Genomic DNA, 25,319 nt, shown 5'->3' with positions numbered 1-25,319 from the left:
GTTACTCAACAAATAACAAATAAGACGAAGTCGTGCCTTGAATTAATTTGCAGTTGAAGGGGTGGAGACAAGACTCACAAACTTCCTAAGAATGACTGTAACAAGCAAATGGCTGCAATGAAATAAGTAAGTAATGGTAAGCTAGACTCACTTCCGTGTAAGTCCTGAGATCTTTTTCTTCATTTACTTTGTTTTCATGAGTTCATCACAACGTAGTTGCAGCTTCTCACCTGTCTGCCCTATGGAAGTTGGAGCTCTTCCAAAAATGAGCCAGGACCTGTGTTATTTACTCTGAAATTCCAGGGAAATTTGGGTTGCAACAAGAATTTAAATGTTAAAACTACTTTTGTAATGGAAATATTAAAATGATCTATAGGCTTATTTCATATTATTTTTACTTCAATTAAATTTATTCAAGATATCTTAAACTGAGAGAGTACATGGTATCTGAAACAGTTTGAAATAAGTGAAGTTATAAGAATACAGTTTTGAGTTACTAATGAGAAAATAATTGCATAATAGTAGATACTGCCATGATAATGAGTGATAGTTTGGAGCATGTTGACAGTCAAGAGGAACATTTTTATCTTTTAGGAAATCAAATAATTCATGAATTTATTTTTCTAGATTTTCTTTACATTTTCTCTAGAAAAAATGGTGGAAAAGTTAAGCCCTTTCTTCTTCTGTCAAGAGAAATGAATATAACTTTTCTTTTCCCCCAGCAGAGGAAAAAAGCCAACTTCAGCAAAAGAACTTCAGAAAAGCAATAGGAGATGTAAATCTCTGTTTACATATGGTTGTATATAAAAATATTTTTCTTAAGAAAAAATCTTTGAATTTGTTTACTTAAATGACTAATGTACTTTTTCTTCTTTGAAGGCAATGGTGGGGATCTTACAAGTGAATGGATTTGGAGAAGAGAGCACTTTAATGCAGGATCTAAAACCTTTTCGTATTTTAATCAGTTTACTGGACAAACCTGAGCTAGGTAATATATACTATCCTAACTATCCTAGGGCATAAGATCATATGTGGTGGTTTTGTATTTCTTCATGATAAATATAAGACAAAGTCATGACTTAGAAAAATTTCTGTATTTTGAGGTGGCCTTTAAATACAGGTTCTCAACAATTCCTTACCTAAAATTCACTCTAGAACATTAAGAAGATACAGATGTACATTCAGCTGGTATATTAACATATGTCTAACCTGTACTACGTAGGTAGCAGAAGATTCACCTTAAAGGTGCTATCTAAGCCCCTCTTAATCCTGATTAAGGTACTGAAATCGAAACACTGATGATCTGTCATGACTATCTTATAGTTCACAGAATTCAAGGATTTGAGCAAAAGTATTTTAGTCATACCCCTCAACCTTCTTCCCCACATCCCCTTTGTTTTATGTGTTTTCCCTTTCTTCACTGTGTACTTCTTATATACTAGATCTCTTGGGAAGATAGTTACGGCACCTGAGACAGAAATTAAGAAAAACTGAAAATATTAGCAATTATAAAGTGAAATAATAAAGTATGTAGTTTTATTAAATTATGTGCAGAAGTTTTTTTTTCTTCTTTTTATGTGCAGAAGTTTTAGCAAATATGCATAAGTTCTCTCACCAACTCTTAAAAGAAAAAATGAAAAAATTTAAATATAAAAATAACTTGAGTTGTACCAGTGGCTCTATTACATGGTAATAGATGGAAGTTTTCTGAGGAGATTGGCGTCTCTTATAGCAGTAAAGTTTAGCCTTGTACACCTTTGTATTATTTTAATTAATAATAGTAACATAAGTTACATTCATTGAGTACTCATTATATTCTGGGAACCATGCTACCCATCTTACAGAATTTTTCCTGACCCTTACACTGATAGTCCCATAAGTTTGCTATTATCCTCATTCTGCATGAAGAAACCAAAGCTCAAAGAAGTTAAATAACTTGTCCAAGCTAATAGAGCTATTAACTGGCAAAACCAGTTTCCCTGATTTTGTAATTTCTATTACGTCAACCTATATAGTTAGATAAACATTTGTTCAGTTCTTTGCTATTTTACTGTTAGCCTCTCAGGATGTGAAGTTTAGTTTCACTTCTGGAAAAAACATTATTTTTTCAAAATACCTGTTTTAAAGCATACTTTAATTGTGCCAATTTGTAGATAATCATGATTTGTAATATTAATTATTGTCTTTAATATGTATATTAATTTTAGGACCTGTAATTCTAGAAGACGTCCTCATTGAAGTGTTTAGAACATTATATTCTCAGTGTAAAGCAGAACTGGATCTTCAGATGGAACCACCCTTCAGCAAGGATCACGCTCAGTTAAGCAGGTGGATTACCAAAAAATTAAGCATGACACAAAGGTCCTCCTTTATTAATGTTTGTAAAGTAGACATTGCTATATGAAATTTGTGTTATGAATGAGTGAGTTTGATTTAAAGTATCGCTATATTTTAGTAATGTGAACTCTCATAATTAACTGCGCTGACCTTTCAAACACGCATGTGTAGCATGAGTGCTGTGTGCAATGCCACCACCTTCCAGGGTTAGTTCTCAGCCTCACCAGTTTAGAAAACTAAATTTTAGCAGTTAATGTGAAGATATAGATTCCAGGGAATTCATTCACACTTATCAGACTCACAAAAGATTAGCTTCCACATGTCAGTTAATAATGAAAGCTGTACCTTGCTTGGTAACCAAGCCTGGTAGTTTGCACGGGGTAGTGCCCTCTTGGTGCCTTGACAAACTCAGGAGACCAAAGCATAGATCAGAAGAAGACTTGACCACAGAATTAAATGAATCAGAGGGCACTAGGCGTTCTTTAAAGACTTTTTTTCAAGTGATGGTTCTTTCTTCTTTCAAATTATTTCTATATATATGTGTGTGTGTGTGTGTGTGTGTGTGTGTGTGTGTGTGTATACACATTTTTTTCTTTAATCCCTGGGAGAAGTCATATAACATTAGCATATCCTCTTCTCTAAGTCAGTGGTAGATACATGCTGACAAAGTCTTACTTTTTCATTTCTTCTCTACTTTAAGGAGCCTACCTGTTTTCCGGTCTCATTTATCATTATGACAAAGGATCCAAGACAACAATTTCTTTTACATACTTTGCATAATTTTATTTTATTAATTAATGAATTAATTTTTTTTGGCTGCACTGCGTGGCTTTTGGGATCTTAGTTCCCTGACCAGGGATTGAACCTGGGCCCTCAGCAGTGAAAGTGCAGAGTCCTAACTACTGGACCGCCAGGGAATTCTCACTTTGCATTTTATTAGTGTCACCTTGGTGACACTTTGGAGATAAACTGGGCTTTCCTAAAGCATACTTTTATATATTAAAACTTTTTAAGACAGTTTTTGATTTCTGATAAATATTATCCCCTCTGATTTTTGTTTGAGCAGTTAATATTGACTAACCTTGTACTCTGTTTCATTCTGTACACTGCCTGATAATTTATTTAGTCCCATAGAGTATTTAATTAGCCTTTCGTGCTATAACATGCTAGTTGTATTGACAGTACATCACTATATAGAAAAATAATTGTTTTAATTGTTAGGAAGGGTGACAGGAGATGGTAGTTAGGTGGGTATTTAATAGGCTAGCGGGCTCCCACTTGAAATAACGAAGTTATTTTTCCCTGATGGAATTACAGTAAAAGTGGCTATTGACAGGATTACTTCTTTTTGTTGTTATTGTTTTTCAAGCTAAAAATAATAATTTGATTGAAACTCACCAAGATAAACTTAACCTTTCTCAAACAAATCCTGAATAGTACAGGAAAGCAGAGAAAATTCTTTCAGAATCAAGGCTGTCAATATCAAATCACCGGGCCTTCCCTGGTGGCGCAGTAGTTAAGAATCCGTCTGCCAATGCAGGGGACATGGGTTCGAGCCCTGGTCTAGGAAGATCCCACGTGCTGTGGAGCAACTAAGCCCATGTGCTACAACTACTGAGCCTGCACTCTAGAGCCCGCAAGCCACAACTACTGATTCTGCATGACACAACTACTGAAGCCCGTGCACCTAGAGCCCGTGCTCCACAAGAGAAGCCACCGCAATGAGAAACCTGCGCACCACAATGAAGAGTAGCCCCTGCTCACCACAATTAGAGAAAGCCCGCACGCAGCAGCGAAGACCCAACATAACCAAAGATTAATTAATTAATTAATTTTAAAAATCACTCAGTTTATATGTGTTAAGGGAAACAAAGGGACTTAATGCCAAATTCACCATCAGGCTCTCAAAATAGTTCAAAAAGAACTTCTTGTTCTTCTGCTGAAAGCACAGCTATTTTTCTTACGCAAGGTTAATTTCTGATCTTGATCATACATTTGAGTTATGAAAACTCAAATTTGGAAAAATAACTACACATAAAGTGATAAAGTGACAGTAGATAAAAATTATTTGTTGCAATATTCTCACTAGCAAGGTTTCTAGCAAATACTTAGGAATATATACTCCCCTAACAACATTCCACTCACATTTAAATTTGAAAAAGTAGATGTTATATTTATCAGTTTTTGTTTTTTCTTTTTTTTTAGTAAATTAAGGGAAAATAAGAAGACAGCAGAACTGATTAAAACTGCCAACCTTCTCTTTAATTCCTTTGAGCCTTATTATATGTGGGATTATGTTGCACGTTGGTTTGAAGAATGTTGTAGGTACGTTAAACTCTTTTATTCATTTTCATTTAATAGCATTCAAAGCCAGTCTTTGTTATTTTTTTTAAGTTCTTGAGTTTAATGAAAAGAATGTTCTTTTATACATTTTACTACTACTCCTGACAACTATCATTTAATGGCCATAATCTGTCTCTACCATGTCACTCTAGAATACAGAATCATTGATCGTATAATCTTAGATTTGAAAAGGAAGTTAGAGATGAGTTATTCAATCACCAGCATAGATGAAAGATTTTCCCTCTCCAATCTATAGTAATCCCGTTTTTCTTTGTTGCAGAGAAAGTAGCAAATTGGTGGCTGGTGCCTCAGCACACTTTCCCAAAATGCTTCCCACTTTGAATAACAAAAAAGTCCTCGGTCACTTTTATGTTTTTAAAAACATAGAACCAGCCCATATTATCATCCACTCCTTAGGTTGTAAAGCTTAAAAAATGCTCAGAAAACCCAGTAATACTAGTGAACCTGGGTAGAATTTCTGTCTGGATTCTAGACCAAATTCTCTCAGCAGCCGATTAACCTCTCAAGCCTTGGGAGCATAGAGTCAACAAGTAAGCATTTATGATCTCGGGATTAGAAGTCTTTTATAAATATAAAATTAATCCCTTTAACGATTTAGAAAGTTGCTTGCTTACTCATTGAACAGCTGCTGCGCACCCAGTGGAAAGGCACTATGCTAGACATATAGACAGTGCCTGTCTTCAGAGAGCTCACGGCAGGAACAAGTAAGACATGCTCATGCATATTCCTAGTACTGTATTAAACTAAAGCTTACGGGTGCCTTAAGAGAGAGATTAAGATGTGGTAGGAATGTAGAGGAATTGTGGGTGTCTTTTCACCACCTGGCCCTGGCCCAGGTTTCTACTTTGTTTTCACATTCACAAACATACACATATACCCTTCTCTAGCTAACCTGGACTATTCCTTGAACAACATTAACTGAGCCTTCAGTGATGCTGCTGAGCTTTCACTCATGTTATTTTTTCGCAAATATTCTTCTCCCTAGCCCATCTGGTAAGGTCCTATAAAGAGGTCACCCCCTTTCAGAAGCCTTCTATGACTCCCTCAAATCTCCCATCAGAATCAACTTCTTCTACCCTATCACATTGTTACGTTATTTGTCTATAGGCTTATATATCTTGCTGGCTAGGGACTGTAGCATATTCTTACTTTGTGTCTTCAGAGTGTAGGGCAGTGTATGGGCAGATAGGATTAATGTGATTTAATGTGCATATTTGTTGGAGGAATAATCTCTACTACTTGTATCAGAAGAGGCTTCTTAGAGGAGGTACCATTTGAAGGATGGCTGCATTCTGGATGTGAGAGAATGAGGCTGGGAGAGGGTGCCTATCCAGGGGGACAGGTTGGTATGAACAAAGGCCCTGAGGTTAGAAATCAAGCAGCAAATAGTCCATTTTAACTAGGAGATGAGATCTGTAGTGGGAGAAATAGGAAATAAGTCCCAAATAGAACCATCCAGAACACTTGGAAGTTCAGGATGGGTGTCATAGGGAGAGGTTCAGCCTAGGAATCTTGCTTTGGGAATTTTCCATGGAGAGATACAGTAGTGTCCTAGGGGAAAGGGAACATACTTCATCACAAGAAGTTACCCGTGTGCATCCCAATGTTGATATGACTCATTTAAAGAACAATGATATCATCACATGTATTCACATCACTTGATAGGATACTTGATAAAGTGAATTTTGTCCTTTTAGGAGGACACTGCATGCCAGACTTCAGAGTGGGCCTGGAGATGTTAACGACTCATCTGAGTTACAACTGAGCAATTTCTGCTTACTGGTGGATTTTTTGTTGGATATAGTTTCTTTGGTAAGATCACCCTGGTGAAAAAATATTGAGGAAATGTAATAACATAGTTCAAATATTTCATTTTGGAAGTAGACCTCATCTTCAAATAAATATCATTTTTTAAATTAAATTGATTTTCCCCCTTTTGGTATAGCATTTTAAATAAAATTTTTGAAGTGTTTTGTCCTCTGACATACATTATATGTAATACATATACAATTCTTATATAATACATGGAATGTATTTCATAATTGCATGTTATTGAAGTCTTACATGTTTAGTATATAATAGTCTAATGCTGCATTTGTATTCATTAATGATTCTATTAAATGAAGACTGTTGGAAATCTTTTCCCCTTTTCTCTCCTCAATTCTTTGCTTTCTCATTTTGAAGCCTACTAGAAGTATGAGGGTGCTGTGTCAGGTATGACATTCAGCCTGTTTTGTTTTTAACTGATTGTATTCACTTTTGTTATGTTATAATTTCAGTAGTATAACAGATAAAACTGGGGTTCTTTTATAGTACATGCTTCGAAGTACTTAAATTGAGAATTTGGGAATAGAAATTTTACGTCATTAATAATAAATGACCATACAATGTTAATTAAGAGCATGGTACATATAAAATGAGTAAAATTATTTCTTTTTCTTATATATTAATAAATTAAAAATTAAGTAACATAACTTTGGAGTTATACACTGTGTAAACTTCTGTCACTTCGCTTTTATTTTCAGGAGACTTATATTGAAATCCAGACAGAACACTTGCCCCAGTTGCTGCTCAGGATGATATCTGCCCTGACAAGCCACCTCCAGACATTGCACTTGACTGAACTCACAGATTCTCTCAGGCTCTGCTCAAAGATCCTTAGCAAGGTTCAACCTCCTCTGTTATCTGCCAGCACTGGAGGTGTGTTGCAGTTTCCAAATGGGCAGAACAACTCAGTCAAGGAGTGGGAAGACAAAAAGGTAACGTTTTGCTGTTATTTTTGGTACTAGACCAATTATATTTCTTCAAGGCAGAACAGTTTCTAACTAACATCACTTTACACATATTCATTTAAATATTTGTCAGTCTTTCCTAGTTCCCAGTGTTGTGCCAGTAGACCGTCTTGTAGGCTTTTTTTTGGCTCTAGTGCAATTTAACTGTCTATATCCACACTTTGCAAAAGAAATATAACACAAGCAACATATATAATTTAAAATTTTCTGGTAGCTACAGTAAAAAAAAACAAAATAGAACAGGTGAAAATAATTTTAATTGTATTTTACTTGGCCCATTAGAGGTAATATATTACCATTTCAACATGTAATCAATATAAAACTGATGTAACATAAAAAAATACTAGTCAGATATTTTGCATTCTTTTTTTGTACTGTCTTCAAAATTCCACTGTGTATTTTATACTTACAGCACATTCAAATACTAAATTTTTATTAGAAGTACTTGATCTATACTTAATTTCATAAAATTTACATTTAAAAAATTAAATTCTCATACCCAGGTTGTTCAAAACATACTTAAAAGTTTTCTCAGAACTAAATTAAGGATCACTTTTAAAATTTTAATTAAAATTAATTGCATTAAAAAATTTAGTTTCTTTGTCAGATCAGCCACATTTCAAGAGCTCAATAGCCACATGTTGCTAGTAACTATCCTATTAAACAGCAGGTTTATAATCCAAACTTTATTGGTCCTTTTCATATATATACACTAAGTTTTTGACGTGTTCTCCTTGAAATCCAGAATCTTTTTGCTCTCCTCAGTCTTCCAGATTCTTAATGCTTACTTTATGATGTTGAATAGAATTGTAACACAGTTGACCCTTGACCAACACAGGTCTGAACTGAGTGGGTCCACTTATATGTGGATTTTTTTTTTTCAATAAATATATTGGAAAATTTTTTGGAGATTTGTGACTCTCTTTTGGAGATTTGAGAGAACTCTCAGACAAACCGCACAGCCTAGAAAAATCACAAAAATTAAGAAGAAGTTAGGTGTGTCATGAATGCATAAAATATACATAGATATACATATAACATACAAAATATGTTTTAATATATTATTTATGTTATCAGTAAGGCTTCCAGACAACAGTAAGCTTTTAGAACTTAAGTTTTGGTGGTAACAAAAGTTACATGTGGATTTTTTTTTTTTTTTTTTTTTTTTTTACGGTACACGGGCCTCTCACTGTTGTGGCCTCTCCCGTTGCAGAGCACAGGCTCCGGATGCACAGGCTCAGCGGCCATGGCTCACGGGCCCAGCCGCTCCGCGGCATGTGGGATCTTCCCGGACCGGGGCACGAACCCGTGTCCCCTGCATCGGCAGGCGGACTCTCAACCACTGCACCACCAGGGAAGCCCACATGTGGATTTTTGACTGTATAGGGGTTTGGTACCTCTAACCCCTTCATTGCTCAGAGTCAACTATAATTTTAATGTCTGGCACTAGTAACATATTTAAATACCTATGAAATGGGTGTGGAAAACTCAGCGATTTAAAAGCTTTCAGGTTTATAATATGACATATACTTTTTAGTAACTAGTAATGAAAACATTCCCAGAATCATGTAATTCCATTGAATTTAGGTACAGGGGCACTATGTCAAAAACAAGATTTAAAAATTTCTAGCATATAAGGTCATTACCTAAATCCTGTGGTTGTATAGTTGCCCTTACTTCTTTTTCAGTTGCTTTTTAATTTTGTCAGCCAGGCAAAATACATTATCAGGATGATCTCATACAGCCTTTTCCATCAAGTCTTAACCCTAGAACTTTTTTCTTGGACCTTCTAAATATATTGCCTTTCATGTATGAAATGAACATTACCCTCAAACAATTTAAATATATCCCAGGATTATCCCACATAAACTAAAACTAGTTTGTCTTATTTTTCTTCCTACCTGCTTATTATTTATATGTGAGAGATATTGATTGTGTTGTTGGACAGTTCATTTTGCTATGCTGTTTTTCCTTAATTTATGCCTCTAGGATCTTAGGAATAAAACTAAAATAGATATTAGCTGTTATTGGTTTGGTTTTTATTTGAATGAGATTAGTGAAAGTAGGGGAGGGACCTTAGCAGTCTCTCAATAACATATTCAAATATGTGAATATTTACTATGTAGAAAACATCTGGAGGCACTTTATCGGTGGTTACAGGTAAAGTAAATGGGAACACCCATTCATATTAAATGAAAGAATTAAATAATACACTTTTTAAATATAATCGTTGATTAACCTTAGATATGCTTCCCCCCCCTCACCCTTTGGTCTTCCTGCCTGTTCCCAGGGTTTCTATGTTCTTTTCTATTTCTTACTGAAGCACAATGGTATTATCTTCACTGAGATGTCTAATACTGATCATATTTGAAAGCTGAGAGTATTTTCAGTATTCCTTTTTTTGAAATTGTAATTGAAGGATTCTTTTAAAAATTATAAATCTTAATTTTTTCTCCACGCACTTAGTACATTTTTGTAAAATCAGTGTATTGCATCTCTATACCCAAATGTAATTCCTTTCTATTTTCAGAAAGATATTTTACTATAAAATAATCTGAACTATAGTTACATAATATAGACCATACAACTGTTATAAATGTATGCAGGTATAACTGAATTTATAGCATGAATTCTATTAATGTAATATCATCCATTGTTTTATAATCCTTATATGAGAAAGATTGATACAGAAATAATAATAAGCTAATGACAATTTTACCATTTAAATAAGACTTATTTTTTTAAATGTATTAATTTCAAAGGAGAAAAATCGACAAGTTCAGTTCTGTTGCCTCTAAACTTTGGCATTCTAATGTGAAAAGTTCTCATGCTGTTATAGAGACAGTGATCTGCTGTGGTGAAAGGAGGATGAAGCTTAGAATCATCTAATCTGAGCTCTTCTACCTACTAAGTTTATTTGCTGTGACCTTGGGCGAGTTTTGTTTTGAACTTCCCTGAGCCTCAGTTTTCTTACCTTTGAAATAGAGAAAACAACCTCTCCTTGTTCAGCACCCACTCTATGTATCCAGCAGTGAACTAGGCATACCTAGGTGAACTTTGCCCTTCCTGGCCCTTTCTTTCTGCTTGGGAGACATATACTAAACAAATAATTGCATATTTAATTATAGTTGTGATAAATGTATGAAGGAAAGAATGGAGTGATAGGAATGTGGGAAAGGGGTGATCAGACCTAGATTGGGGGCCATGAAAGGCTTTCTTGAGGACGGATTGTTTGAGTGAAGCTCTAGAGAAATCTGGGCGGGTGAGGTAGGAAGAAGAGAGCCCTTGACAGAGGAAAGAGCATTTGCAGACTCTAGGCAGAAAGGAGCGCTGTGCAGACAGGGAGGGGACATGCTGCTGCTGAGGTAGGCAGGGGCCAAGTCTTACAGAACCTTTCACTGTACTAAGGCTTTTATTCTTTATCTTCAGAGCAATGGGAAGACACCGAAGGGAGAGAAGCAAGTGACATAATCAGATTTGTGTATTTGAAAAATTAGTCCGAGGGAGGGGATATGGGGATATAAGTATACGTTTAGCTGATTCACTTTGTTATACAGCAGAAACTAGCACAACAGCGTAAAGCAATTATACTACAATAACGGTGTTAAAAAAAAAAAAAGAAAAGAAAAATTACTCTGGCTGCAATGTGGAGTATGGATCTGAGAAACAGAAATGGATGTGAGGAGACCTGCAGTAGTGCAGATGAGAGGTGGTGGTAACATGTGCTTACAAGATGGGGGAGTAAAGACAGAAATGGACGGATCAGCCACGTATTGACGAAAAATCAATAAGCTGTAGTAATGCATTGGTAGGGTAATGAGTGATCACTAACATTTATTGAAGGTTTACTAAGTGGCAGGTTCTACACTGTCTTACTTAATCCTCATTGCAACTGTAAAATGTGGGAATTTGCCATCTCAGTTACATAGATTAGGAGGTTTGGAGAGGTTCAGTAACTTGCCAGGGTTCAGAGAGGTTCGATGACTTGCCAAGCGGGAAAGTGGCAGACTCTTAGCTGACTCATGGCCAGCACTCTTGACCACTGTACTGGAATGGATGTAAGGAAAGTGTGGAGGAGAGGTGGAGAAGGTACCAAGAATCGCCTCTAGATTTCTGCCTTCCTGTTTTGTTGAAGGGTGGTGTCATTCACTGAGGCAGAGAACACCAGGTGAGGCCCAGCTTTGTAGCACCAGAGCATTTAGTGTGTATATCTTCAGTGATCTTCCATAAGATCACTTTTTAGTGATCATCTTCAAGTACAAGTTATGCTCTGGCACAATCACCTAAGGAGTTTGTGGTATGTATAGCTTTTGTTTACTTAAACTAAGCCAGAAAATATGCTTGATGATTGTACTCATCCTATCTTATAGAGAGGGAACAGTTAATCATTATTGTTAATAATGATGAAGTTAGTCTACTTCAGTAGCTGGTTCATTTTTTGTTTATACTGTAATTGTCTCTTCTCCTCTAGATTATAAACAGTTCCTTTTGTTCCAAATACCTCATGTGGGAAATAATGTCAGTTCAGTAACTGCTTGTTGAAAGAATGTAAGCTTAATAGCAAACACTTAAATAGTGCTTCACATATTTCAGACAGAAAGTTCACTTCATACGGTCCCAAATAGAAGACTTATTAGATTTTATTTCGAGTTTTTGTTTTTGTTTTAACATCTTTATTGGAGTATCATTCTTTTACAATGGTGTGTTAGTTTCTGCTGTATAACAGAGTGAATCAGCTATACATATATATATATATCCCCATTTCTCCTCTCTCTTGTGTCTCCCTCCCACCCTCCCTATCCCACCCCTCTAGGTAGTCACAAAGCACCGAGCTGATCTCCCTGTGCTACGCGGCTGCTTCCCATTAGCTACCTATTTTACATTTGGTAGTGTATATATGTCCATGCCACTCTCTCACCTCGTCCCAGCCCACCCCTCCCCCTCCCAGCGTCCGCAAGTCCATCCTCTATGTCTGCGTCTCTATACCTGTCCTGCCCCTAGGTGCCTCAGAACCTTTTTTTTTTTTTTTAGATTCCATATATATGTGTTAGCATACGGTATTTGTTTTTCTCTTTCTGACTTACTTCACTCTGCATGACAGACTCTAGGTCCATCCACCTCACTACAAATAACTCAATTTCATTTCCTCTTATGGCTGAGTAACAGTCCATTGTATATATGTGCCACATCTTCTTTAACTATTCATCTGTCAGTGGCCACTTAGGTTGCTTCCATGTCCTGGCTATTGTAAATAGAGCTGCAGTGAACATTGTGGTACATGACTCTTTTTGAATTATGATTCTCTCAGAGTATATGTCCAGTAATGGGACTGCTGGGTCATATGGTAGTTCTATTTTTAGTTTTTTAAGGAACCTCCATACTGTTCTCCATAGTGGCTGTATCAATTTACACTCCCACCAACAGTGCAAGAGGGTTCCCTTTTCTCCATAACCTCTCCGGCATGTATTGTTTGTACATGTTTTGATGATGGCCATTCTGACTGGTGTGAGGTGATACCTCATTGTAGTTTTCATTTGCATTTCTCTAATGATTAATGATGTTGAGCATCCTTTCATGTGTTTGTTGGCAATCTGTATATCTTCTTTGGAGAAATGTCTCTTTAGGTCTTCTGCCCATTTTTGGATGGGGTTGTTTGTTTTTTTGATATTGAGCTGCATGAGCTGCTTGTAAATTTTGGAGATTAATCCTTTGTCCTTTGATTCATATTTTCTACCTCTACCATTCTGAGGGTTGTCTTTTCGTCTTGTTTATGGTTTCCTTTGCTTTTCAAAAGCTTTTAAGTTTCATTAGGTCCCATTTGTTTATTTTTGTTTTTATTTCCATTCCTCTAGGAGGTGGGTCAAAAAGGATCTTGCTGTGATTTATGTCATAGAGTGTTCTGCCTATGTTTTCCTCTAGGACTTTTATAGTGTCTGGCCTTACATTTAGGTCTTTAATCCATTTTGAGTTTATTTTTGTGTTTGGTGCTAGGGAGTGTTCTAATTTCATTCTTTTAAATGTAGCTGTCCAGTTTTCCCAGCACCGCTTATTGAAGAGGCTGTCTTTTCTCCGTTGTATATTCTTGTCTCCTTTATTAAAGATAAGGTGACCATATGTGCGCGTGTTTACCTCTGCGCTTTCTATCCTGTTCCATTGATCTATATTTCTCTTTTTGTGCCAGTAGTGTATTGTCTTGATTACTGTAGCTTCGTAGTATAGTCTGAAGTCCAGGAGCCTGATTCCTCCAGCTCTGTTTTTCTTTCTCAAGATTGCTTTGGCTATTCAGGGTCTTTTGTGTTTCCATACAAATTGTGAAATTTTTTGTTATAGTTCTGTGAAAAATGCCATTGGTAGTTTGATAGGGATTGCATTGTATCTGTAGATTGCTTTGGGTAGTAGAGTGATTTTCACAATGTTGATTCTTCCAATCTAAGAACATGGTATGTCTCTCCATCTGTTTGCATCATCTTTAATTTCTTTCATCAGTGTCTTATAATTTTCTGCATACAGGTTTTTTGTCTCCTTAGGTAGGTTTATTCATATATATTTTATTCTTTTTGTTGCAGTGGTAAATGGGAGTGTTTTCTTAATTTCACTTTCAGGTTTTTCATCATTAGTGTATAGGAATGCAAGATATTTCTGTGCATTAATTTTGTATCCTGCTACTCTATCAAATTCATTGATTAGCTGTAGTAGTTTTCTGGTAGCATCTTTAGGATTCTTTATGTGTAGTATCATGTCATCTGCAAACAGTGACAGCTTTACTTCTTCGTTTCCAATTTGGGTTCCTTTTATTTCTTTTTCTTCTCTGCTGTGGCTTAAACTTCCAAAACTATTTTGAATAATAGTGGTGAGAGTGGGCAACCTTGTCTTGCTCCTAATCTTAGTGGAAAAGGTTTCAGTTTTTCACCATTGAGAACAGTGTTGGCTGTGGGTTTGTCATATATGGCCTTTATTATGTTGAGGTAAGTTCCCTCTGTGCCTGTTTTCTGGAGGTTTTTTTTTATCATAAATGGGTGTTGCATTTTGTCAAAAGCTTTTTCTGCATCTGTTGAGATTATCATATGGTTTTATCCTTCATTTTGTTAATATGGTGTATCAGGTTGATTGATTTGTATATATTGAAGAATCCTTGCATTCCTGGGATAAACCCCACTTGATCATGGTGTATGATCCTTTTAATATGCTGTTGCATTCTGGTTGTTAGTATTTTGTTGGATTTTTGCATCTATGTTCATCAGTGATATTGGCCTGTAGTTTTCTTTCTTTGTGACATCTTTGTCTGGTTTTGCTATCAGGGTGATGGTGACCTCGTAGAATGAGTTTGGGAGTGTTCCGTTCTCTGCTATATTTTGGAAGAGTTTGAGAAGGATAGGTGTTAGCTCTTCTGTAAATGTTTGATAGAATTCACCTGTGAAGTCATCTGGTCCTGGGCTTTTGTCGGCTGGAAGATTTTTTTTTTTTTTTGCGGTACGCGGGCCTCTCACGGTTGTGGCCTCTCCCGTTGCGGAGCACAGGCTCCGGACGCCCAGACTCAGTGGCCATGGCGCACGGGCCCAGCCGCTCCGCGGCATGTGGGATCTTCCCGGACCAGGGCACGAACCCGTGTCCCCTGCATCAGCAGGCGTACTCTCAACCACTGCGCCACCAGGGAAGCCCTGCTGGAAGATTTTTAATCACTGTGTCAATTTCAGTGCTTGTGATTGGTCTGTTTATATTTTTTATTTCTTCCTGGTTCAGTCTCGGAAGGTTGTGCTTTTCTAAGAATTGGTCCATTTCTTCCAGTTGTCCGTTTTATTGGCATATAGTTGCTTGTGGTAATCTCTGATGATCCTTTGTAGTTTTGCAGTGTCAGTTGTTACTTCTGTACTTCTCCTTTTTCATTTCTAATTCTGTTGATTTGAGTCTTCTCCCTTTTTTTCTTGATGCATCTGGCTAATGGTTTATCAATTTTGTTTATCTTCTCAAAGAACCAACTTATAGTTTTATTGATCTTTGCTATTGTTTCCTTCACTTCTTTTTCATTTACTTCTGATATGATCTTTATGATTTCTTTCCTTCTGCTAACTTTGGGGGTTTTTTGTTCTTTTTTCTCTAATTGCTTTAGGTGTAAGTTTAGGTTATTTATTTGAGATGTTTCTTGTTTCTTAGGGTAGGATTGTATTGCTATAGACTTCCCTCTTAGAACTGCTTTTGCTGCATCCCATAGGTTTTGGGTCATAGTGTTTTCATTGTCATTTGTTTCTAGGTATTTTTTGATTTCCTCTTTGATTTCTTCAGTGACCTCTTGGTTATTTAGTAGCACAATGTTAACCTCCATGTGTTTGTACTTCTTACAGATTTTTTTCTGTAATTGATATGTATTCTCATATCATTGTGGTCAGAAAAGATACTTGATACAATTTCAACTTTCTTATATTTACCAAGGCTTGATTCGTGACCCAGGATATGCTCTATCCTGGAGAATGTTCCATGAGCACTTGAGAAGAAATTGTATTCTGTTGTTTTTGAATGGAATGTCCTATAAATATCAATTAAGTCCATCTTGTTTAACGCATCATTTAAAGCTTGTGTTTCCTTATTTATTTTCATTTTGGATGATCTGTCCATTGGTGAAAGTGGGGTGTTAAAGTCCCCTACTATGAATGTGTTACTGTCGATTTCCCCTTTTATGGTTGTTAGCATTTGCCTTATGTATTGAGGTGCTCCTATCCTATGTTGGGTGCATAAATATTTACAATTGTTATATCTTCTTCTTGGATCGATCCCTTGATCATTATGTAGTGTCCTTCTTTGTCTCTTCTAATAGTCTTTATTTTAAAGTCTATTTTGTCTGATATGAGAATTGCTACTCCAGCTTTCTTTTGATTTCCATTTGCATGGAATATCTTTTTCCATCCCCTCACTTTCAGTCTGTATGTGTCCCTAGGTCTGAAGTGGGTCTCTTGTAGACAGCATATATATGGGTCTTATTTTTGTATCCATTCAGCTAGTCTATGTCTTTTAGTTGGAGCATTTTATCCATTTACATTTAAGATAATTATTGATATGTATATTCCTATTACCATTTTCTTTTTTGTTTTGGCTTTGTTATTGTAGGTCTTTTCCTATTCTTTGGTTTCCTGCCTAGAGAAGTTCCTTTAGCATTTGTTGTAAAGCTGGTTTGGTGGTGCTGAATTCTCTTTGCTTTTGCTTGTCTGTAAAGGTTTTAATTTCTCCATCGAATCTGAATGGGATCCTTGCTGGGTAGAGTAATCTTGGTTGTAGGTTTTTCCCTTCCATCACTTTAAATATGTCGTGTCCCTCCCTTCTGGCTTGCAGAGTTTTTGCTGAAAGATCAGCTATTAACCTTATGGGGATTCCCTTCTGTGTTATTTGTTGCTTTTCCCTTGCTGCTTTTAATATTTTTTCTTTGTATTTAATTTTTGATAGTTTGATTAATATGTGTCTTGGTGTGTTTCTCCTTGGATTATCCTGTGTGGGACTCTCTGCACTTCTTGGACTTGGTTGACTATTTCCTTTCCCATATTAGGGAAGTTTTCACCTATAATCTCTTCAAATATTTTCTCAATCCCTTTCTTTTTCTCTTCTTCAGGGACTCCTATAATTCGAATGTTGGTGTGTTTAATGTTGTGCCAGGGGTCTCTGAGACTGTCCTCAATTCTTTTCATTCTTTTTTCTTTATTCTGCTCTGCTGTAGTTGTTTCCACTATTGTATCTGCCAGGTCACTTATCCATTCTTATGCTTCAGTTATTCTGCTATTGATTCCTTGTAGAGAATTTTTAATTTCATTTATTGTGTTATTCATCATTGTTAGTTTGCTGTTTAGTTCTTCTAGGTTCTTGTTCAACACTTCTTGTATTTTCTCCCTTCTATTTCCAATATTCTGGATCATCTTTACTATCATTACTCTGAATTCTTTTTCAGGTAGACTGCCTATTTCTTCTTCATTTGTTCAGTCTGGTGGGTTTTTACCTTGTTCCTTCATCTGCTTTGTATTTCTCTGTCTTCTTATTTTGCTTCACTTGCTGTGTTTGGGATCTCCTTTTCACAGGCTGCAGGTTCATAGTTCCCGTTTTTTTTGGTATCTACCCCCAATGGGTAGGGTTGTTTCTGTGGGTTGCATAGGCTTCCTGGTGGGGGGGACTGGTGCCTGTGTTCTGGTGGATGAGGCTGGGTCTTGTCTTCCTGGTGGGCAGGACCATGTCCGGCAGTGTGTTTTGGGGTGTCTGTGGACTTAGTATGATTTTAGGCAGCCTCTCTGCTAATGGGTGGGGTTGGTTTCCTGTCTTGCTAGTTGTTTGGCTTCGGGTGTCCATCACCGGAGCTTGGTGGTCATTGTGTGGAGCTGGGTCGTAGCGTTGAGATGGAAATCTCTGGAAGAGCTTTCGCTGTTTAATATTATGTGGGACTGGGAGGTCTCTGGTGGACCAGCATCCTGAACTCAGCTCTCCCACCTCAGAGGCTCAGGCCTGACCCTTGGCCGGAGCGCTAAGACCCTGTCAGCCACTTGGCTCAGAAGCAAAGGGAGAAAGAAAAGAAAGAAAGAATAAAATAAAGTTATTAAAATAAAAAATTAATAAAAATATTAAAAAGTAATAAAAAAAGGAAAAGAGAAGAGAGCAACCAAACCAAAAAACAAACAAATCTACCAATGATAATAAACTCTAAACACTAAAATAAAATAAACATAAAACTGGAAACAAATTAGATGCAGAAAGCAAACCCCAAGTCTACAGTTGATCCCAAAGTCCACCTCCTCAATTTGGGATGATTCGTTGTCTATTCAGGTATTCCAGAGATGCAGGTACATCAAGTTGATTGTGGAGCTTTAATCCGCTGCTCCTGAGGCTGCCTGGAGAGATTTCCCTTTGTCTTCTTTGTTCGCACAGCTCCCGGGGTTCAGCTTTGGATTTGGCTCCGCCTCTGCATGCAGGTCACAGGAGGGCGCCTGTTCTTCGCTCAGACAGGACGGGGTTAAAGGAGCTGCTGATTCGGGGGCTCTGGCTCACTCAGGCCGGGGGTGGGAGGGGCACGGAGAGCGGGGTGGGCCTGCGGCGGCAGAGGCCAGCGTGACGTTGCAGCAGCCTGAGGCGCGCTGTGTGTTCTCCCGGGGGAGTTGTCCCTGGATCCCGGGACCCTGGCCGTGGCGGGCTGCACAGGCTCCCGGGAGGGAAGGTGTGGACAGTGATCTGTGCTCGCACACAGGCTTCTTGGTGGCGGCAGCAGCAGCCTTAGCGTCTCATTCCCGTCTCGGGGTCTGCGCTGATAGCTGTGGCTCGCGCCGCCCTTCTCTGGAGCTCATTTAGACGGTGCTCTGAATCCCCTCTCCTTGCGCACCCCGAAACAATGGTTTGTTGCCTCTTGGGCAGGTCCAGACTTTTTCCCGGAGTCCCTCCTGGCTAGCTGTGGTGCACTAACCCCCTTCAGGCTGTGTTCAGGCAGCCAACCCCAGTCCTCTCCCTGGGATCCGACCTCCGAAGCCCGAGCCTCAGCTTCCAGCCCCCGCCCGCCCCGGCCGGTGAGCAGACAAGCCTCTCGGGCTGGTGAGTGCCGATCGGCACTGATCCTCTGTGCGAGAATCTCTTCGCTTTGCCCTCCGCACCCCTGTGGCTGCGATCTCCTCCGTGGCTCCGAAGCTTCCCCCTCTGCCACCCACAGTCTCCACCCACGAAGGGGCTTCCTAATGTGTGGAAACCTTTCCTCCTTCACAGCTCCCTCCCAGAGGTGCAGGTCCCGTCCCTATTCTTTTGTCTCTGTTTATTCTTTCTTTTCCCCTACCCAGGTACGTGGGGGTTTCTTGCCTTTTGGGAGGTCTGAGGTCTCCTGCCAGCGGTCAGTAGGTGTTCTGTAGGAGTTGTTCCCACATGTAGATGTATTTATGATGCATTTGTGGGGAGGAAAGTTATCTCCATGTCTTCTCTGCCATTTTGAAGGTCACCCTATTTCTAGTTTTTAAAATGTCATTTTTTTAACCTTACATGTCTCATTCCATGCATTGTTTAGACGTTAGGAAAGTGATTTCATGAAGTAGATTGAATAAATTATTAGTAGTTTGAAAACAAGGATGTAGATCCTAGAGAGTTTTACATATACGTATTTTGTCCTCAAGAACCTAAGCTTAAGTTATGCATATAGCAAATAATAAATATTTATTGAATAGCTTTATATTAATATATTAATTAGAACCATATCAGTATTTCCTATTAGCATAGATATGTGAATCAATTGTAGAAACTCTTTTTTTAAGATTCAACCAAATATATAGATTAGGGCTTCCCTGGTGGCGCAGTGGTTGAAAGTCCGCCTGCTGATGCAGGCGATGCGGGCTCATGCCCTGGTCCGGGAAGATCCCACATGCCGCGGAGCGGCTGGACCCGTGAGCCATGGTCACTGAGCCTGTGCGTCCAGAGCCTGTGCTCCGCAACGGGAGAGGCCACACAGTGAGAGGCTCACATACCGCAAAAAAAAAAAAAAATATATATATATAGATAGATGGATAGATAGATAGATAAAGTTGTGAAACGTGAATTAGGTTGTGAATAAGTCAAATCTAAAGCTGACTTCTTTCAAAATGTGACTTTTTAATTTTAATTTCTAATATAATACATTTAGTTACTCAGCCTTCTGCTCTTTTTACACTCTACCAGGTATTATCAGTTTCTCTTGAAAATCCTACTGAAGTGTTTGAAGATGGAGAAAATCCACCAAGTAGTCGCTCCTCAGAGAGTGGATTCACTGAGTTCATACAATATCAAGCAGACCGAACTGATGACATCGACAGAGAACTGAGTGAGGGACCGGAGGCAGTTGCCATCCCAATTGGTAGCACATCATCTGAAACAGAAACGGCCTCCACTGTGGGATCTGAAGAAACCATCATCCAGCCCCCTTCCATAGTCACTCAGGGGACAGCACCCCAAAGTGGGAAGACAGCGCAAAAAACTGCAATGCAGTGCTGCTTGGAGTATGTCCAACAGTTTCTCACCAGACTTATCAACCTCTACATCATTCAGAGTAACTCTTTCTCTCAGGCTTTGGCTACAGAGCATCAAGGGGATCTTAGTCGAGAGCTAGGAGAGACTTCAGACTGGGACAGGGATTCCCATGGTGGTGTAAAAGAGAGAAACATAAGTAAACAAAAAACTTCAAAAGAATACCTTTCTGCCTTCCTTGCTGCCTGTCAGCTCTTCCTGGAGTGCTCAAGCTTCCCAGTTTACATTGCTGAGGGGAACCATACCTCAGAGTTATGTTCTGAAAAATCAGAGACTGGTAAGGTCATCTCTGTTTTATTTATTTAAAAATATTTTTTATGGCATGCTTTCCCCTCCTCCTTTATTTTAAGGAACACTCAGATATTAAAACTGGGATTTCTTTTAGCCTCTTAATTTTTAAAACTTTTATTTTAATTTATAGATTTTTTTTTCAATGAAATACTGTCATTATGGGGAGATTGATATGTTGGAAAATTTCCTGATTTCCTTTATTATGACTAGCATCATATGTGATTACCTTCATTTAAATTTTTATTTTTTTATATATATATATATATACACACACACACAGACATACACACACACATACATGGTACACACACATAGTACAGTGAGTACTACATAATGTTAATTGATTACTAAACTTTTTTTAGGACAGAAAATAGCTTGTATGACTTGCATAAGACAAATACATATTTAAAAATTTTTATGAAATTCCTGTTGCTGCTTTATTTTATTGAAGCTCTAGTCTAAGTGAGAAACCATGGTTTTGTTCACCGAGCAAGGCCTAAAGTTATTTGGTAGAAGTGCTTTGTGTTTTGAAATTAACTTGGAAGATAGAGTGTGCGTGAAAGGTTCAGTGTGATGGACCGTGTTGGCTTCCGGCTTTCGTTTCAGACTGGGAGCACGTGCAGCCTCCACTGTGGCTCCAGACACTGATGACCGCTTGCAGCCAAGCAAGTGATTGCAGTGTGCAGAGCGCTGCGATTTCACTAGTGATGGATCTGGTAGGATTGACTCAGTCGGTGGCCATGGTCACTGGGGAAAACATCAACAGTGTGGAGCCTGCACAACCCTTAAGTCCAAACCAGGGAAGAGTAGCTGTGGTTATTAGACCTCCCCTCACTCCGGGCAATCTGAGATATATAGCTGAGAAGACTGAATTTTTCAAGGTGAGCCCTAAGAAATACATTCATGACTAAGATGATACTTGAGCTAATTTGCATAGCAGAGATTTTAAAGAAGGTAATCAGGCTTAATTAAACACCTCTTAATATCATACCATATAGGAAAAGACACCACACTTGATCAGTGCTGCTTGGCCGGTCTTCTCCCCAGTTTTGTGAGGAGAAAAAAGATAAGGATGAGGGGAGTATTAGGGTAAAGAGAAAAGTTCATTTATACAGTAAAATGTATTTCCAGATAAAGTGGTTGTGACACTTTTGCTTTTCGTAGAGTGCAACCTCAGCTCTCCAAAACACCCAGAAAAAGTTTTCTGACTCTGAATTGTCTGATGATCATTGGTGATGTATGATGTCATTCAAAAAAATGCAGTCTTTGATCTCTGTCACAACAGTACATATGATATCCTCTACATAGAAAGAACATCAAGTATATTTGATTTAAGCAGGTAGACTATTTATATATAAAATTTTTTTTTAATTTTAATGTAATTTCAAGTTATTGTGCCCCTCCAGATAGTTCCTCCTGCTAGGTTAGAGTTGGGTTCTACAATGTTGTGGTGAACCCTGATGACTTGCATTTTTATTAATGCTGTCATAGATCATCAAGTGCTGTGTTAACACATGTAGCACTGAAATACGTACAACCTATTTTGTACGTTTTAAGTAGTTTGCATATTTGGACTATGAATTGTATTTCACTTTGCAGCATATAACTGTAAACGTTAAAGCGCCTTCAATGTGGGATTTATATCCTCTTAAAGATAACATATTCTAGCATCACTTTACTAAACATCTCTCAAATAGTGAAATGGGGTCTCATCTGGACCCTGTAAAAAGTGATTACATATCTGCTGTTTAAGGTAAATATAATTAAAGGACTATCGTAAGAGGTTCTAAAAGCCTGGACCAGAAAGTGAACAGATGGAAAGCTACACTTTTAAATCTCATTCCAGTGGCATAATGAGTATTAAGACCTTCTAGGTCTGGCAGTCAGAGGCTTGTTTGTACCTAATAGGAAATGTCTGTTAAATAAGTTTCCATTTGCAATTTTGTAACTGTGACTTTTACATCTTTTTTTTATAGCATGTAGCTTTAACATTGTGGAACCAGATGGGAGATGGGACACCTCAGCACCACCAAAAGAGTGTGGAACTGTTTTATCAATTACATAACTTGGTTCCTTCTTCTAGCATCTGTGAGGATGTTATAAGTCAGCAGTTGACCCATAAAGATAAGGTAAGTTCTTCTCTTCTTATCCTGTGCCCACCCTACCTCCTGCTCGTATTATACTAAAAGGTAAATTAAGGAAACTCTAGGAAAATTATTTCATCTAGTATCTGAATAAGAGATAATAGGAATTCATTCAGTGATCATCAAATCTTTAAAATACATGTGTTCTATTCTTTTTAGAGGAAAGTTCTTTACATAAGCGTCAGTAATATGAAAAATCAAGGAACCCAAAATCAAATGCTGGGTTTATTTCTTGGTTCAGGATACCACCTGTGGGGAGTGATGATTAAAGTTGGTGGTGGTCCAAGTTCTTGGGTTGTTTAAAGATGTATTCGGTGGCCTCTGTTATGAAACTGGTGGATACATTAACTAATATATGTGAAATGACATTTATAAGCTATAGAGTGTTAGTATGTGAGATTATATTATTTGCCTTATAATAAACATCCAGAATAAGGATTTTGTATCCAAATGTATATGAAGTGTGATACATACGTCAGTTAGAGTAAATATGGCTGAGTCATGACTGCGCCTGAGAAGAAGCTAGAACGATCATTCTGATTGACCTGTTCAGGGTAACTTAATGAAGTTTGTGGTCTTCCTGTATCTGCTCTCTAACATTAATTTTAAGAAGATTTTATTGAACAGCTTTTAGAAGTGGATTGCCCTCATTTTGAAAAGTTCTCAATGCTAGTGAGATTGAATGGGTTATGTTCAAAAAGACATTGTGTGGAGTAAATGCAGCATTTGGCAGGGGGACCTGGCAAATGAAGGAGTAAATGAGAGGACTGAAAAGCTTATTCCAAGAAAACTGTTAAAATTCTAATTTTACTTCAACACATTCTTTCAGAATTGTTCAGAAAATTTTAAATAGAGCCTTGTATTTCAGTGCAGTAATCTGCTTTACATTAAGTGTAAATCTAGGACAAATTATACACCTGTTGACTTGTATAACATTTCATTTTAAAGAAATACTAAGCTCTGAATAAAGATATTATATATCCACGGAAAAAACTATCTGTTATTACTTACTTTTATTTACATGTTGGTTGATGTACAAGCACAGGCTTCATTGGAAGAACATTTATTAGGCCCACAGAAAAAGCAGGCGCTCCTCTAACCTATCACAAACAGTTTAGACAGTCGCAATCCCGATTTCAGGGGTCTTTTACTTGAAGGATTCCACAAATGCTGGAGGAAGACTATAAAATTTTTGGAATATTACAATTTCTTTTTCTCTGTTTTTTTTTTTTAATTTTATTTATTTATTTTTATACAGCAGGTTCTTATGAGTTATCCATTTTATACACATCAGTGTATACATGTCAATCCCAATCTCCCAATTCATCCCACCACCACCACCACCACCACCACCCCCCACCACTTTCCCCCTTGGTGTCCATACGTTTGTTCTCTACATCTGTGTCTCTCTTTCTGCCCTGCAAACCGGTTCATCTATACCATTTTTCTAGATTCCACATATATGCATTAATATACGATATTTGTTTTTCTCTTTCTGACTGACTTCACTCTGTATAACAGTCTCTAGGTCCATCCACATCTCTACAAATGACCCAATTTCGTTCCTTTTCATGGCTGAGTAATATTCCATTGTATATATGTACCACATCTTCTTTATCCATTCGTCTGTCGATGGGCATTTAGGTTGCTTCCATGACCTGGCTATTGTAAATAGTGCTGCAGTGAACACTGGGGTGCATGTGTCTTTTTGAATTACGATTTTCTCAGGGTATATGTCCAGTAGTGGGATTGCTGGGTCATATGGTAATTCTATTTTTAGTTTTTTAAGAAACCTCCATACTGTTCTCCATAGTGGCTGTATCAGTTTACATTCCCACCAACAGTGCAAGAGGGTTCCCTTTTCTCCACAGCCTCTCCAGCATTTGTTGTTTGTAGATTTTCTGATGATGCCCATTCTAACTGGTGTGAGGTGATACCTCATTGTAGTTTTGATTCGCATTTCTCTAATGATTAGTGATGTTGAGCAGCTTTTCATGTGCTTCTTGGCCATCTGTATGTCTTCTTTGGAGAGATGTCCATTTAGGTCTTCTGCCCATTTTTGGATGGGGTTGTTTGTTTTTTTGATATTGAGCTGCATGAGCTGTTTATATATTTTGGAGATTAATCCTTTGTCCATTAGTTCATTTGAAAATATTTTTTCCCATTCTGAGGGTTGTCTTTTCATCTTGTTTATAGTTTCCTTTGCTGTGCAAAAGCTTTTAAGTTTCATTAGGTCCCATTTGTTTATTTTTTTAAAATTATTTCCATTACCCTAGGAGGTGGGTCAAAAAAGATCTTGCTGTGAATTATGTCATAGAGGGTTCTTCCTGTGTTTTCCTCTAAGAGTTTTAAAGTGTCTGGTCTTAAATTTAGGTTTTTAATCCATTTTGAGTTT

The 25,319-nt window shown here is 37.7% G+C and overlaps 1 protein-coding gene across 5 annotated transcripts in view; it reads left to right on the top strand.

Annotated features, from left to right (window-relative positions):
• DOP1A (DOP1 leucine zipper like protein A) overlaps positions 1-25,319 on the top strand; it is an 86,506-nt gene that overhangs the window by 25,395 nt on the left and 35,792 nt on the right. For 3 of the 5 annotated variants that reach the window (XM_065888484.1, XM_065888483.1, XM_065888482.1), the window contains exons 8-16: positions 880-988; positions 2,208-2,328; positions 4,543-4,662; positions 6,399-6,513; positions 6,886-6,915; positions 7,227-7,460; positions 20,145-20,766; positions 21,387-21,661; positions 22,757-22,909. In XM_065888484.1, the coding sequence (XP_065744556.1) occupies positions 880-988; positions 2,208-2,328; positions 4,543-4,662; positions 6,399-6,513; positions 6,886-6,915; positions 7,227-7,460; positions 20,145-20,766; positions 21,387-21,661; positions 22,757-22,909 (1,779 nt within the window). The remainder of the gene's footprint in view (positions 1-879; positions 989-2,207; positions 2,329-4,542; positions 4,663-6,398; positions 6,514-6,885; positions 6,916-7,226; positions 7,461-20,144; positions 20,767-21,386; positions 21,662-22,756; positions 22,910-25,319) is intronic. The other 2 variants (XM_065888485.1, XM_065888486.1) reach the window with 1 other exon arrangement.

This window comes from Phocoena phocoena, chromosome 12, assembly GCF_963924675.1.
Source record: "Phocoena phocoena chromosome 12, mPhoPho1.1, whole genome shotgun sequence".
NCBI lineage: Eukaryota > Metazoa > Chordata > Mammalia > Artiodactyla > Phocoenidae > Phocoena > Phocoena phocoena.
This window is presented reverse-complemented; position numbering and strand designations above follow the sequence as displayed.